Source organism: Corvus brachyrhynchos, unplaced genomic scaffold (genome assembly GCF_000691975.1).
Source record: "Corvus brachyrhynchos isolate BGI_N302 unplaced genomic scaffold, ASM69197v1 scaffold119, whole genome shotgun sequence".
Taxonomy (NCBI): Eukaryota; Metazoa; Chordata; class Aves; order Passeriformes; family Corvidae; genus Corvus; species Corvus brachyrhynchos.
Window position 1 is genome coordinate 507,851 of NW_008240054.1, and position 13,024 is coordinate 520,874.

At 49.1% G+C, this 13,024-nt stretch overlaps 1 protein-coding gene across 1 annotated transcript in view; it reads left to right on the forward strand.

The window, feature by feature from the left end:
* Window positions 1–13,024, forward strand: part of ANTXR1 (anthrax toxin receptor 1) — a gene marked incomplete at its 3' end in the record, with an annotated part of 83,939 nt that overhangs the window by 39,464 nt on the left and 31,451 nt on the right. The window contains exons 13-14 of the mRNA XM_017744683.1: window positions 460–555; window positions 9,162–9,203. Of these exons, the coding sequence (XP_017600172.1) occupies window positions 460–555; window positions 9,162–9,203 (138 nt within the window). The remainder of the gene's footprint in view (window positions 1–459; window positions 556–9,161; window positions 9,204–13,024) is intronic.

A 13,024-nucleotide genomic window follows, 5' to 3' on the forward strand; every position in this document is an offset into this window, starting at 1 on the left:
CTGCCTATGGCAGGGGTGGCACTGGATGGGCTTTAAGGTCCCTTCCAACCCAAACCACTCTATGATTCCATGACACTGCTGTGAGCTCTCCTTAAAATCTTTTTCTAAGTCTTCACTTAAATAGTCTGAGGAATGTTATATTAATTTTAATCTGTGTTTTATGTAACTGTGAGGGTCAGAAAACTGATGGAAAACCTGTGAAGTGAATGAGAGGTCTCGGCCTCTCTGCAGTGAGGTGTGGGGGAGGGCAGGTGCTACATCTGCATGTGTAAGGAGAGGAAAGCTGCATCTTGTCTGAAAATTAAATGGAGTGTGACCTAATTGATCATTATCATTAATGTGGCAATAAATGGAGAAGGGCCTTTGTGACACAGCTGGGGGCAGGGCGCACAGGGGAGGATCTGTGTGAGGACAGTTCTGTGTCACAGGTGTCACACGCTCTCTGTGCTTCTCCTCCAGTCCGACGGGACCATCCTGGCCATCGCCTTGTTGATCCTCTTCCTCCTGCTGGCCTTGGCTCTGCTCTGGTGGTTCTGGCCCCTCTGCTGCACTGTGGTAAGTGACAGAAATCATCAGCACAAAGCAGCATTTCAGTGCTGCCTGAAAGCGAGAAATGAGGGGGAGGGAGGCAGAGTTTTCCACAGGATTGATCCCAGAACAGGGCAGCATTTCTGCCGCTGCTGCCTCTGCTTTGGGCTTCTGTTTCATCTGCCCAGCCTGGGATTAGACCCGTGGAACAGCAATGTTGCCAACATCCAAACCTTGTCAGGAGCCTTTAAGTCTTGTGTTTTGGTCACAAAATGGAAATAGTTTGCAGAAATGTGTTCCTTGCCATGCCTGTTCTGGATTTTCTAACCCCAGTGTCAGCATGCCCATGCTGGAGGGCTCCTGTAGAAAGGCAGGGCTCATCAACCCACACTGGAGTCCTGGTTCTGCCTCAGGTGCAAGGAAAAGACATTTCTAGGTGTGCAAATTTTTGCAAGATGAACTTTGTTTCCTGGATCACGTCTGAAAAGCACTTTGAAACATCCCAGTGACAGTGCTTCACTGAGCATTGTCTTTCCTCCAGGCCCTTTCACAAAAGTTCAAAAGCACAATCACAGAGTTAATGCTTTAAAAGAGCAGAGGGAAATGAGGAGAAAACAGGGGAGAAGGAAGAGGTCAAAGGAGGCAAGAAGGAAATCACAGGACTCGAGAGGAGCTTTCATCTCACGTGACTCTGCTGTTTGTCTGCACAGACCTGTCACACCCCGAGCATCCCTGCTGAGCCCTGGCACTGCCTTTCCCAGTGAGGATCCGGGCAAGGGCTCATCACTGTGGAACACACAATGCAGTGAAGCTCTGCTCTTGTTTTGGATCTTGTTCGTGCTGCAAATATAGAACAAGAATTAGGGACGCACAAATGTCAGCAGAATTGGAGCCTGGGTTTGGTGACTGGCTGCGTGCAACGTTTCAGAAGCTGCTTTTAAGGCTGCCCAAACCAGCTCCAGTTTCTGGGTCACCATCATTATTCCTGATTTTAAATCACAGACCCAGTGTTGTAAATTCGCACCATGTTGTACCAAACCAACAATGCAGAGCTTTGGAGCCACACACTGCAGGAGCCACTTGCTGGAGGATGAGTCCCTGTGCTGAGATGTATTATCCAGAACAAGGATGGAAATCTTGCAGGAAAAATCTTAGTTGTCTATTTCTGTTCCTGGCTGAAAATGGGGATAAAATGCTTCTCTTCACAGTAGTTTGGCACCTCTGTACCAAGATGAAAACCAAAAAGGAAAAAATATTTATTTGGACTTTCAGAACAATAAAAAAAAAAATTGGTTCTAAAATTGGCCAAAGGATTAGCAGCGTGGTAGGTTGCTCAGAGTTATTTGTCTGAACTAGATGACACGTTCCCAGAGGAGCTGGGCCAACTTTTTGTTGGCGCATCTGCATGGAAGTCAGTGGAGATGTGCCCTGTGGGGATGTTGGCACTGGCATCTGGGGGAGAATTGAGGGGACAGAGGGAAAATGCTCTCAGTGATGCTGCTGGTGTAAGGTGCTGTTAGAGCAGAAAGATGAAGCTGATGAGAAAAAGGCACAAATAAAAGCAGCAGGGTGTGGAGGGGATATGGAGCTGTCATTGTGAGGGTTCTGTGGCTCTGCTGCAGTGGAATCATGTGAGGACAGTGGTCATGTAACAGCCCTGAGTGTGAAAAACAGTCCAGATAAGCAAGGTGGGTGCAGCAGAGAGAGGGAGTCTCTGGTCCACATAAAACTTTATAAGCTTAATATTTTCCAGATTTAAATTCTCTACTTAAAACATTTGTTGTAGATAAAAGCTTTTCCTCGCTCTCCTCCTTTACCTCCCACGTTCCCTCCTAGCAAGGTCTGTGAGTGGGGACTATCTCGCTGATATTTTTCCAATGTAGTCAAACACTTCCCTGTAGTTGTTGGAAAGATTTTATTCCAAGAAGCCTGTATGAAATCCCTTCCACCTCTCCGGGAGGGCATCCGGTGTGTTTGGCAGAGGATCAGCAGCCAGGACACCCCACTGAGCACTGCTCACCCAAAAATTCTGTGAAATTAAAGATAAATCCGTGGAGGAGTGCCCAGCCTGTCAGGGGATGGGGAAAGGGAGCCGAGCAGAGCTTAGTGACTGGCTTGGAAGTGGCACGGGGAGGAATGCAGTGTTGTCAGAAGTGAATTAAGGGCAGAGGAACTGCCTTGCACAACAGACCAGAGCTCCAACCTCGAATAACCAAACCGCAGACCCGGAGACATCACCGTGGATTCCAGCCCAGGGTTGTTTCAGAGATAATTGTGGATGTGTCCAGGGCAAAAAGGAAAAAAACATAGCAAGCTCTTCTCTTACCAAGTATAAATTTGTTTCTGAGTGACAAGCACATTTCTAAACCCTGAAATTCCTCTTGGCATGCTTTTTAATTAAATAGGAGTCATTACCATCCAGCAGTTCTTCAGGAAAGACACCAAGCCAGCTTTGTCCCTGGAGTAAATGGACTGGAGTCAATAGACTCCCTCTGGAGGTTTATCTGGAACCCGGTATCTCCTTGGCGTGCGCCCATGAAGGAATGCTGTTTCCAAATGGATCCAAGTTTATTGGTCTCAGAAGTATTCTGGGATGAAGTCTGGAATTTACTCGGTTTACAGTAGAGGCAATTGTTGCTCAGTAGATCAGAACAATAATAACTCTTTGCTGTGCCTGAGACCAGCACAGGCAAAATTTCCCTGGATACCTGTGGAGGATATTACAAAAGCATAGGAGGCAGGCACCGACCTCTCCAAAGGTTGTAGGAGGTTTATTTAATAACAGAAAACAAAGAAACAATTCTGCTCTGCTGAACTCCCCAACACTGTGCTTGTAACAAGAATGATGGCAAGTACACAGACACCTCTAACAGGGTGACCTCACCTTTCCTGAGCTGAGCAGATCTGCAGAGCAGCAGATCCCAGCTTCTGGCTTCCCCCAGTTACTGCTTGTCTTCCCGTTCATCCTCTTTCCTGAGCACAGCGCAACCTGGAGCAGGGCAGACATCCACAGCAGGAACTGTGCGGGCAAGAGGCTGTTCAGGTGTCCAAGGGTGAAATTGTTCTGGCTGGGAGGCCAACATGAGCCTCGGGTTTAATGTTGATATAAATCAAATAGGTTTTAATGCAGATGTAAGCCAAAGAGATGATAAACCTCCAGAACTGTCTTGAGGAGGACTTTGCAGGCACCGTGTTAGACTGGCTTGGAAATGGAGCTGCTTAAAGTGTTTGGATGCACAGTGAAGGCATAATTAATGTACTAGCTGGAAGGCTTGGCTGTGCTGGGATGGTCTCCCTCGCTGGGACGGTTCCCCTGTGCCCACGTGCTGCACAGACACTGACCCTGGCAGGATGAGGGAGCTGTGCTTGGGCCACGCTTTGCCCCAGAGCGGGACCTGCACGAAGGTTTGCCCTGGAATATCTGAGGGGATGGCCCCACCCTGCCTGCCCAAGCCTTGGGCTGGAGCTCAGCGAGGGCACTCCAGGGCTGGGAGTGGAATTCTGTCCCTGGGGCAGCTGAGCCTGAGCCTTTTCCCCACGTGCATTTCCCCACGTGCTCGCACATCACACCTCCTCCCAGGTTTATGAAGTAAACATGAGTCTCTGCCTCCCTTCTGCAGCCATCCAGGGTGGCCTGAGGGGCTGGGCTGGCTTATTTGCCCACGTAGAAAATCTGCCCCATCTCACTCATTTTCATACTACAGTGATTTTAAATACAGGGGTGTGGCTGGCATATAAATGAGGTGTTGGTATTTAAGCATCTAACACCAGTTTTAACTTTAAAGCTGTTTTCTGGAAGTAAGCATGGAAGAACCCAGCAATCTGTTTGGCTCTCAGTCTGTACTGCAGATGACCAGAAGTTTTGGAAACAAAAAGCTGGATGGAGAAAATACAGAAAATATAGATTAAAACCACATGGCTAAACTGGTGGAAGAGAAGGGGAGGAAATGCATCGGCTCTGCAGCAACTCTGAGGAGCCTAAAACTAATGGCATCATAAAATGGCAGGGTCCCTGTTGGCTGGATGGAGATTCCTTACAAAGGTCCATGGATTCTGATTCCCACCCGCTCACATGGGGCACACGGGGCACAGCTCTTCTGCAGTTGTGCTGATCTGGGGAGAAGGGAGCACAGGATCATGAATCATCTGGAACATTGTGGAGACAACCCAGGAAAGAGAGAGAAAGCAGGAAGAAGATTGTATTATATAGCAGGTGAGGAAATTGGGACAGGCCTCTGCTTGTGTTAGCTTTGAAGTGTAGACCGGATCTCCAAGGATTTTATGGGTACTGAGAAGACACAGGAGATATGACAGAAATAAAAAGGAGATGTTCCTTTACCCAACTCATACCTCAACTATGAAACTGTCACAGGACTGAGAGGACAAAACTATAAATATGTAAGGGAAAAAAAATAGGAAATTAGTCAGACGGATCCCTGTTAATGCTATTTAAAACCCTTGTTTGTTAAGATAGCAAGAATATATATTCTGTGTTTTCCAGAAGAGTGAAGGTAATTAAGGACAAAAATAATCCGCTCAGTTAACTGCATGCTTCCAAACTGTAGTCCTAATTAGAGGCAAAGTCCTTTACTTCTTATTTTGTACTGTTTGCTTCATTTTAAATGATGATCTGTCCCATCCTAAAGTAGATAGGCTCCTCTGACAAGAAACATATTGCCCCTATTTATCATCTAAAACTCCAGGGATACTTACTGTGTGATTGCTGGACACTGAGAGCTGGTGGAGATTTCTGGACTCCTAAGATGGAAAACATCCTAGACACATTCCTGGAATATGCAAAGTTTGGATTCAACATGTGCTTTCTTATGCCTGAGTGACTATAGAAATTTCAGGGCAACAGAAAATTCATCCTTCCCAATGCTTTTAACCTTCCAGGAGGTGGCTAATAGCATTCCTCTGCTTTGCCACTGGGTTATCCATCAGAAACAGCTGCTGCTCCATGGATCTGTGACACAGAGTGGCTCAGCTAACAGAGACCTGCCCTTCACGTGCTTGTTGGGATCTGTGGTGAAAGGCAAAGAATTACTTCACTGTCCTGAATTTTCACAGCTGAGTGTGTGGAAGTGCTGACAACTGCTCTCAAAGTTCCTTCCTGTGCCAAGGAAGGCCAGTGGCCACCTCTCCATCCCAGGGGCCTTTACCCTTGGAAAAAAGCCCTGCCAGGTTTTTGTAGCACGGTGATGGTGTGGAACCCCTCAGGTATTCCTCACCTGGAGAGCAAACCTGGGGCCAAACCATCGTGTTCTTCTCCCAAACACAGGGACAGGAGACCCAGCTACACAGCAATCCCAGGGATGGCTTGGGGTTATCCAAACATTGCAGCACACATGGACAAACACGGCGGCCTTGCCAAGCCAAACTCGCCGGAGCGCTGTGCTGGGCCTGGCCTGCTCCCAGCTGATCCCTTCAGCAGGTCCTGGGTGTCATCTGGCCAGGCCAGAGGTGCGGCTAGGGCAAAAACGAGGTGGCCACGTGGGCTGTGTCCTCACAGGGTCCCTGCGACGGCAGTTTCACTCTTGAGTTGTTTCTGCCTGTGCCAGGCGAGCGGCTGTGACGCCTTTGGGCCCTTGGCCTTGCCCCCGGCTCTTGCTGTGCCCACTGCTGTGGGATGGCACCAAGGCAGCTTGGTGGATGCTTGGGATGCCTTCAGTGCCCAGAGTAAGGGTCTCAAATGCCCCAAAACAAGGGTCTCAGTGCCCCAGAATAAGGATTTCATGCACTCAGAGCTGTAAATGTAAGAATCCAAAAGGGAGAAGGAAAAGATTTGTGCTGTTTGAAGACCCAGGCAGAGAGTCAGAAATTAGATTTTTTTGTAAGACTTGAACTTTGAAAGGTCGTAGAGGCTCAAAGGCACAGGAGACTGAACTCCCCCATCTCTAGACTTGTCCAAATTAACCAGTCCATGCTGCCAATTTATGGGGAGTTCAGTTGCTCTTAGAAGTGCAAAGCACTCAAAAATGGAAGGAATGTCTTTTTTTCCCCCCTCTCGGCCTGTGATAGAAAACACTTGATCTGTTTACAGAAGTCAGTCAGTTTGTGTGTACGTGTGTGCATATGTTATGGGGAGGAATGCAAATGTGTGGAAAACAGCCATCTCCTCACTGCCAAGTGTGCAATCTGCAGAGCTGCCAGTGATACTGGCTGAGAAGTTGTGTTTGGATACTTTGCTGGACCAAATTTGGATGGCTTATCCTGATGTTTTCGTGCCAATGCAAATGAGAGAAACTCCACTGGAACCCATGATGTTCCACCAGAACAGGGGATGCTCCAGGAGGGAACCAGGCCTCTTCCAGCAGGTACATTTTGGATCACATATCTGAAATTTCTCAGTGTCTGATGGGTTTGTGTTCAGGCATTTGGTTCTAAAGGAGGTCTGTTGACAAATGCCACCCCCTCACACTGACCAAAATTAATCTGAAAAAGTCTCCTGTGTTTTTTGGTGCGTTACACACTCTGTCAGTATTTAGTGTGTCAGGAGACACAGAAGAGATGGTGCTGTCTCCATCTTACACCTCCGAGTAAACCATGCTGATAGCCAGAATTTCCTTTCCACAGAGTAGTACTGGGATGCAGACAACTTTTCATCCACTTTTCACAGAATCCCAGAATCATTCAGGTTGTAAAAGATCTCTGAGATCACCAAGTCCAGCCTGTGCCTGATCCCCACCTTGTCCCCAGCCCAGAGCACTGAGTGCCACATCCAGGCCTTCCTTGGACACCTCCAGGGATAGGGACTCCAAACCTCCCTGGGCAGCCCCTGGGACGTATCACCCACTTCTCATCTACTTTTCATCATTTTTTGAAAATGACAAAGTTTTCATCGTTTCTATCCGGCCCAAGCTGGGAATCCCAGGATGGGCAGGGAGATGGGTGCTGTTTCATTCACTGCCCAGCTCTGCTGGTCAGCTCAAGCTCCTCAGGGCCATCCCCCCTCCTTCCTCCCTAACGGGGACCATCAGCCACACCTGACCCACGCTCCTGCTGTGCCAGAACAGGGGATGAGCAAGTCTCCACCACACTCCTCCTCATGAGTGATTTTGTGTTTCCACGAGAGCTCTGGGCTCCTGTGCATGCCCACATTCAGTGCTGATTGAATGCACAAAGTCTCTTTAGCTGGGGTTCCCTGAAGTGCTGCAGGCCACCAAAACAGAAGCCCTGTGGCCCAGGAGCAGGTAATGGCAGAGCCCAGCACTCATCACTGCCCTGGGCTGGGACACAAACTGCTCCAGCCCTGTCTCCTCCCCAGCCAGAGGCACATGCTCCTCATTAATGGCCACATTGCATGACTCGGGCTTTGCAGAGGAAAATAAAAACAGTGAGCTCATCACAGGGGGAAAAACACGAGTGAGAGGAATTGCTGTAAATATTTATATCTTCAGGGCCTTTAATGTGATTGCAATTTTCCCTTTCTGCATTTAAACAGCAAAGCAGTTGCTGTTTGGGACTGTATTTTTCGTTTGCAGGGTGATTTTGAAGCCCACGTGTGTGTCCCCCGTGCCAGGGCAGCCTCTGCCCCCGACACCCAGCTCTGAGCAGAGCTCAGGACTCTCAGTGTCACCTCCACTGGTGCTCAGACAGCCTCTGACTCTTGGCCTGGTGTGCACAGAAAGAGCTGCCTTGTCCAGATGCACTGGAAACTGCTGGAGCAAACCCATCCTGGGGCGCGGCACTGCCATGCCAGGGCTGGGGCTGTGCAGGGGCTCTGCTGTGGCTGTGAGGGACAGGGTCTGACGTGCCTGCTGTCGCTGCCCTCCCCCTGGAAACCTCTCTGTTGCTCTTGGATGCAGGGCTCTGGTAGCAGCCAACTGCCTGCCGAGCCCTGGATGCAAACTTTCTGCATGAAATAATGGCCTCACACCCACATAAACTGAAATGGTTTCTATGGAGAATATCCTGGACCAGGCTGCAACCTCACCCTGCTTGCTTTATTACAAACCTCCGTGAGCCATATATATATATATTTATATTTTTTGAAGTTTATGACAGTGAACTATATTAACCTGCTAATATGAAAAGCATTAATGTGAAGAGCATGCGCTGGCACAGCCTTCTGGAATGAAAAAGGAAGAATGGTCTGGGAGACAGGCTGGGGGTTATCACTGCTTTGCAATGTCCCCAGGGCCTTTTGCTTCACACTGGTTTTGCTTTCCAGCCTTTGTTCAGACTGTGAATTATCTGAGGCAGGATTTGTACACATGTGCAGAGGGCAGGAGGAGGAGATGCTGATTTTAGTGTGGTTGTTCAGGTGAAGCCTCAATGCTCAGAGCCAGCACTGACTGTGGCAACTGCTGGGATTAGGAGAATCAGGGATATCAGACTTTGAATTTTCTGTTGCCTCACACAGGGCAGGGGTGACCTAATGAGCAGTGTGAGTGTGGAGCTGTCATTAGGAGTGTCCCTGTGGCAGGGCTCTGGGACACCTTCTGCTGCCCCTCAGCAACAGTGGCACCCACAGGCATCCCGTGATCACAGCATGTGGTAACAGAGGGTTCCAGCAGCACATCCTGTTGTTTTCTCCTTTGGAATTTTTTTTTTTTTTTTTTGGTGACATTTGAGTTGTGCTAAAGAACAAAGTGTGAATTTATGATTCTCTTTCTCTTTAATCCTTCTAGATCATTAAAGAGCCTCCCCCACCTCCTGCAGAAGACAGCGAGGTGAGTGACACTGACCCCTGGTCTCCTCGGTGTTTAGGACAAGGTTTTGTTCAGTCTCCTCGCAAAAGGTGATTAAATCTGTGAGTTCAGTGCCTCCACTGAGCAGGTGGGGAAGGAGGACAGCTCAGACAATACCTCACTTGGTCAGAACAGCACTGCAGAGTTAGGCTGTGGTTCACACAAGGGACAACCCTTAAGCCTGTGTTTAACTCTGAAGTTAGTAGAACCTAAACATGTGCTTAGCTGCCTCCCTGGAATGGCATGGTAATGATTTTGGTGGTTTGGGATGTATAACTACCCCTGGCAGGAGCTCCCGGTGCTGAGCCCTCAGAGCACAGTTGCTGTGAGAAAAGGGAGCTCACGGTCCTTGCACTGTCTGAGGTACATTGCGAGCAGATGTAAAACCCCAGCAAAATCCTCTTGACATCAGCAGAGCTACACAAGCCAGGGAAGTTTTAGTGGAGAATAATCAACAAATGGTAAATCAACATTAAAACTTCCATCTTAACTCTGCTTACAAGCTTTAGATGAATCTTGTCACAAATGGTTAAAGCTCTGCCACCATTATTTAACAGGCTGTGCCCAGAAACATGCCCAGTTTTCCATCTGCCTCTTTCTCTGTGCTCCTGCTTTCAGCACACAATGAGTCTCTGCTTTGCTCCCAGTGTTTTCCACATGGGATTTCACTGCAGGCCCTGGGCTCTGTGCAGGGCACTCTGATGGCAATGGGAGTTTTTCCATTGACTTCACTGGGGTTTGGATCAGTTCCTCTTAAATATGCAAGTAAAATTAGATTTAGGTCTGTGCTCAGAGTGATTTGCTTGGGTAGTTTGCCTTGCTTTCTGCTTCTGGAGACAAATTCATTGCCTGCTTCAGCGTGCAAGTGGAAAAGCTTGTGAAATGGTGCTGTCTGCTCTCCATGAAGCCTGGCACAGGGAGTGTGGGCTGAGCCAAGGCTCAGGAAAGCTCAGGCCTCTGCAAGGAGCAGGGATCTGGCCTCGCTTCTCCCTGCACTGTGCAGAGCAGCAGGACCCAAGGCCAGCCCTGGAATCTCCACCTTGGGGCACTTGTCCCCTTCAAAACAGGCCTGAAGCAAAGTCCAAATGAGACCCTTCCCAGACCCAAGGGGGGTTTGCATTTGGATCCAGTGCTCCCTGTGCCTCCCTCTGCAGGTACTTGGCCCGTTTCCCTAAGCAGATATTTGTTTGGGCTGTGTGAAAATCCACCAGCTTTGTCAGCTTCTGTCCTCTGAATGAAAAGGAAAATATTAACCTCAAATTGCACGTGCTTTGTTCTGCATCACACATGCCTCCAAGCCAAGGGATTCAATTGCTGAAATTAATTAAAATACATCATTCTGGAATGCTGGCTCCCTGGCCAAGAGCTGCAGGGGGAAATTACATCCCCTAAGAGGGAAGACATGCGTCACCTATAAGGAAGTCTTTTGTCAACCCAGTAAGTGCTGCAAAGCAGAGCAGTTACTGCAAAACCACAGCTGCAGCTTGAAATTCAACTTGTCCAGGCTTTGGTTGTACCCTGAGAGGGCTCTGCACAGTGATTGAAAATTGGCATTCATTAGGACCTGTGCTTTACCTGCTGCCTCATCAGTCCAGGAGGGGATCTGAACATTCTTTTGGGTGTTATTCTCCTCTTTGGGGACCTTGGGATGGCAGGGTTTGGTTACAATAATCATGGATTGTTTTGGGTTGGAAGGGCCCTTACAGCCCCTCCCATTCCCCCCCTGCCATGGGCAGGGACACCTCCCACTATCCCAGGGTGCTCCAAGCCCCGTCCAGCCTGGCCTGGGACACTTCCAGGGATGGGGCATCCATCTCTTCAGTGTGCCAGCTGCTCTAATGGTATCATTTCACCTGTGCTTCCCACCAGAGCACGTCCCCTAAACTCAGTTATCCCAGAGCCAACGCACACATTTAGCAGCCAAAGGATTTTTAAAAAGGAAAATATAGTCTATACTATTTTAGTAGCTGTACAGCATCAGGGCAGTGCTCAGAAATCAGTAAGGCTTGAAGCTGTGACTTGCACTGGTTTTTCCCAGACAGAAGAGCTTCCCACTAGGGAAAAAATAGCAGAAGCTCTGACAAGATGCATTTTGTTGGTGCATTTACTCCTAGAGAGGGCTGGTCCACAGAGTGGGGCTGGCAGTAGTGTGATGTGTTCTCAGAAGGTTGAAGCCTCCAGATTTTCTTCTTTGCTCTAAACAAGTAGAAGATGGAGTTGATTTTCTACAATCCAGGTATTCGGGTGTTGCAGATATATCCCCCTCCCCTGCAGGAAACCAGCAGCTGCTCCTCTCCAGCAGGAGGGATTGCTGGTCCCTTCAGCAGCAGGGTTACAGTTGGATTTTTTTCTTCTCACGAAAGTCTTGGCCAAAATAAAAAAAAACGTCAAGGAATTCTTGCATCAGCAGGTTTGGGAGCTGAGGCCCACAGGAGGAAGGAGAATGCATTACACTGGAACAACGAGGGGGAAGCAGCCTTTGCTGTCGGACCCGCCAAAGGTTTTATTGAACTCTGTTTCAGAGGCCCTTTGAGACATGTTGGAGACACTTCACTGTTGGTGAAGGAAATCATTATTGGCCAGAAACTCCCAATTAATTCATTCAGAAATTGCAAATGTTGTCAGCTCCTGCTGTGCTGCTCGGGGAGCTCGGGATGCTGAGGGTGAAGCCCAGGGAAGGACAGATGGTTTCACTTAGGAAGGATTGAGTTAATGCCAAGCGGAAGAGGTGGGTGCCTGGAGGAGCCAGGAGCACCTTTCTGGCCTGTGATTAGTCACTGAAGGTGGATTGAAACCACATTCTTCTACCTCCAGTGAACAGGAAGGCTTCTTCTAGTCCTGCTGGAGGAAGACACAGCTGCTTTTACTCCTGTGCCCCAGCACCTTTGGGCTGGGTTTATTGGAACAGCTCTGCCCAGCTCAGAGCAGAAACTCACCCAAGGCTGAAGCTCGTTCTACTATAGCAACCCATCCTCAAAATACACCAAAAAACCCCAACTGCAGGGCTCTGCATCTTCCAACAATTTGCTATTCACTCCCTGGCCCAGGCCAGAATTCTGCTGCTGTCAGTCCTGGACAGACTGGCTGCAGTCAGAGGGTGCTAAGCTGGAGCCCCTCCAAGCATCCCAAGAGACACACACTGCCCTCACTGGGTTTTAGGCCCTGCCCTGTAAGCAGAGCCTAAAACCCACAGCTGAATCTATGCAGGCGCCACTTGTTCCCACAGCAGGGATCCAGGGACACAAAGCTCCCTGGAGTCTGGCAAAGCCAGGCAGGAGATCACCCACATGCCCAGAGCTTGCCCTTTCCTCATCACTCAGTCCCTTCCTTTCCCTGCTGCTCTGTCACCCAACATCCACGCACATCCCTACTGTGGCACCGGAGCCAAGCCACCAACCAGCCTGTAATGGGATAATTCTTAGGTCTCTTGTCCTCTTACCCACACACAGCACAGCAAACACACACAGGGAGGTGCTGGACAGAAAGGGCCATTCAGCAGCACTGGCACCAGACCCTGAAGGTCATTGTCACTGTCCTGGGAGGCAGCATGGACAGGAGGGACTTAACTCCCTGCTCGGCAGCTGCTGTTCAGCCAAGGGATGAAAGCCCTGTTCAGCTGGATCCACGCTGACTGTTGGGATCTGATCTCTCCCACAACATCCCTGAGGCCAGAGAATGACTAAAGGGGATTCAGCTGCTTGGAGAGCTGCTTGAACTCTCACTTATTATCATGGAATCACAGAATGGTTTGGGTTGGGAGGGTCCTTAGAGATCATTTTGTTCCCCTCCCCTGCCATGGGCAG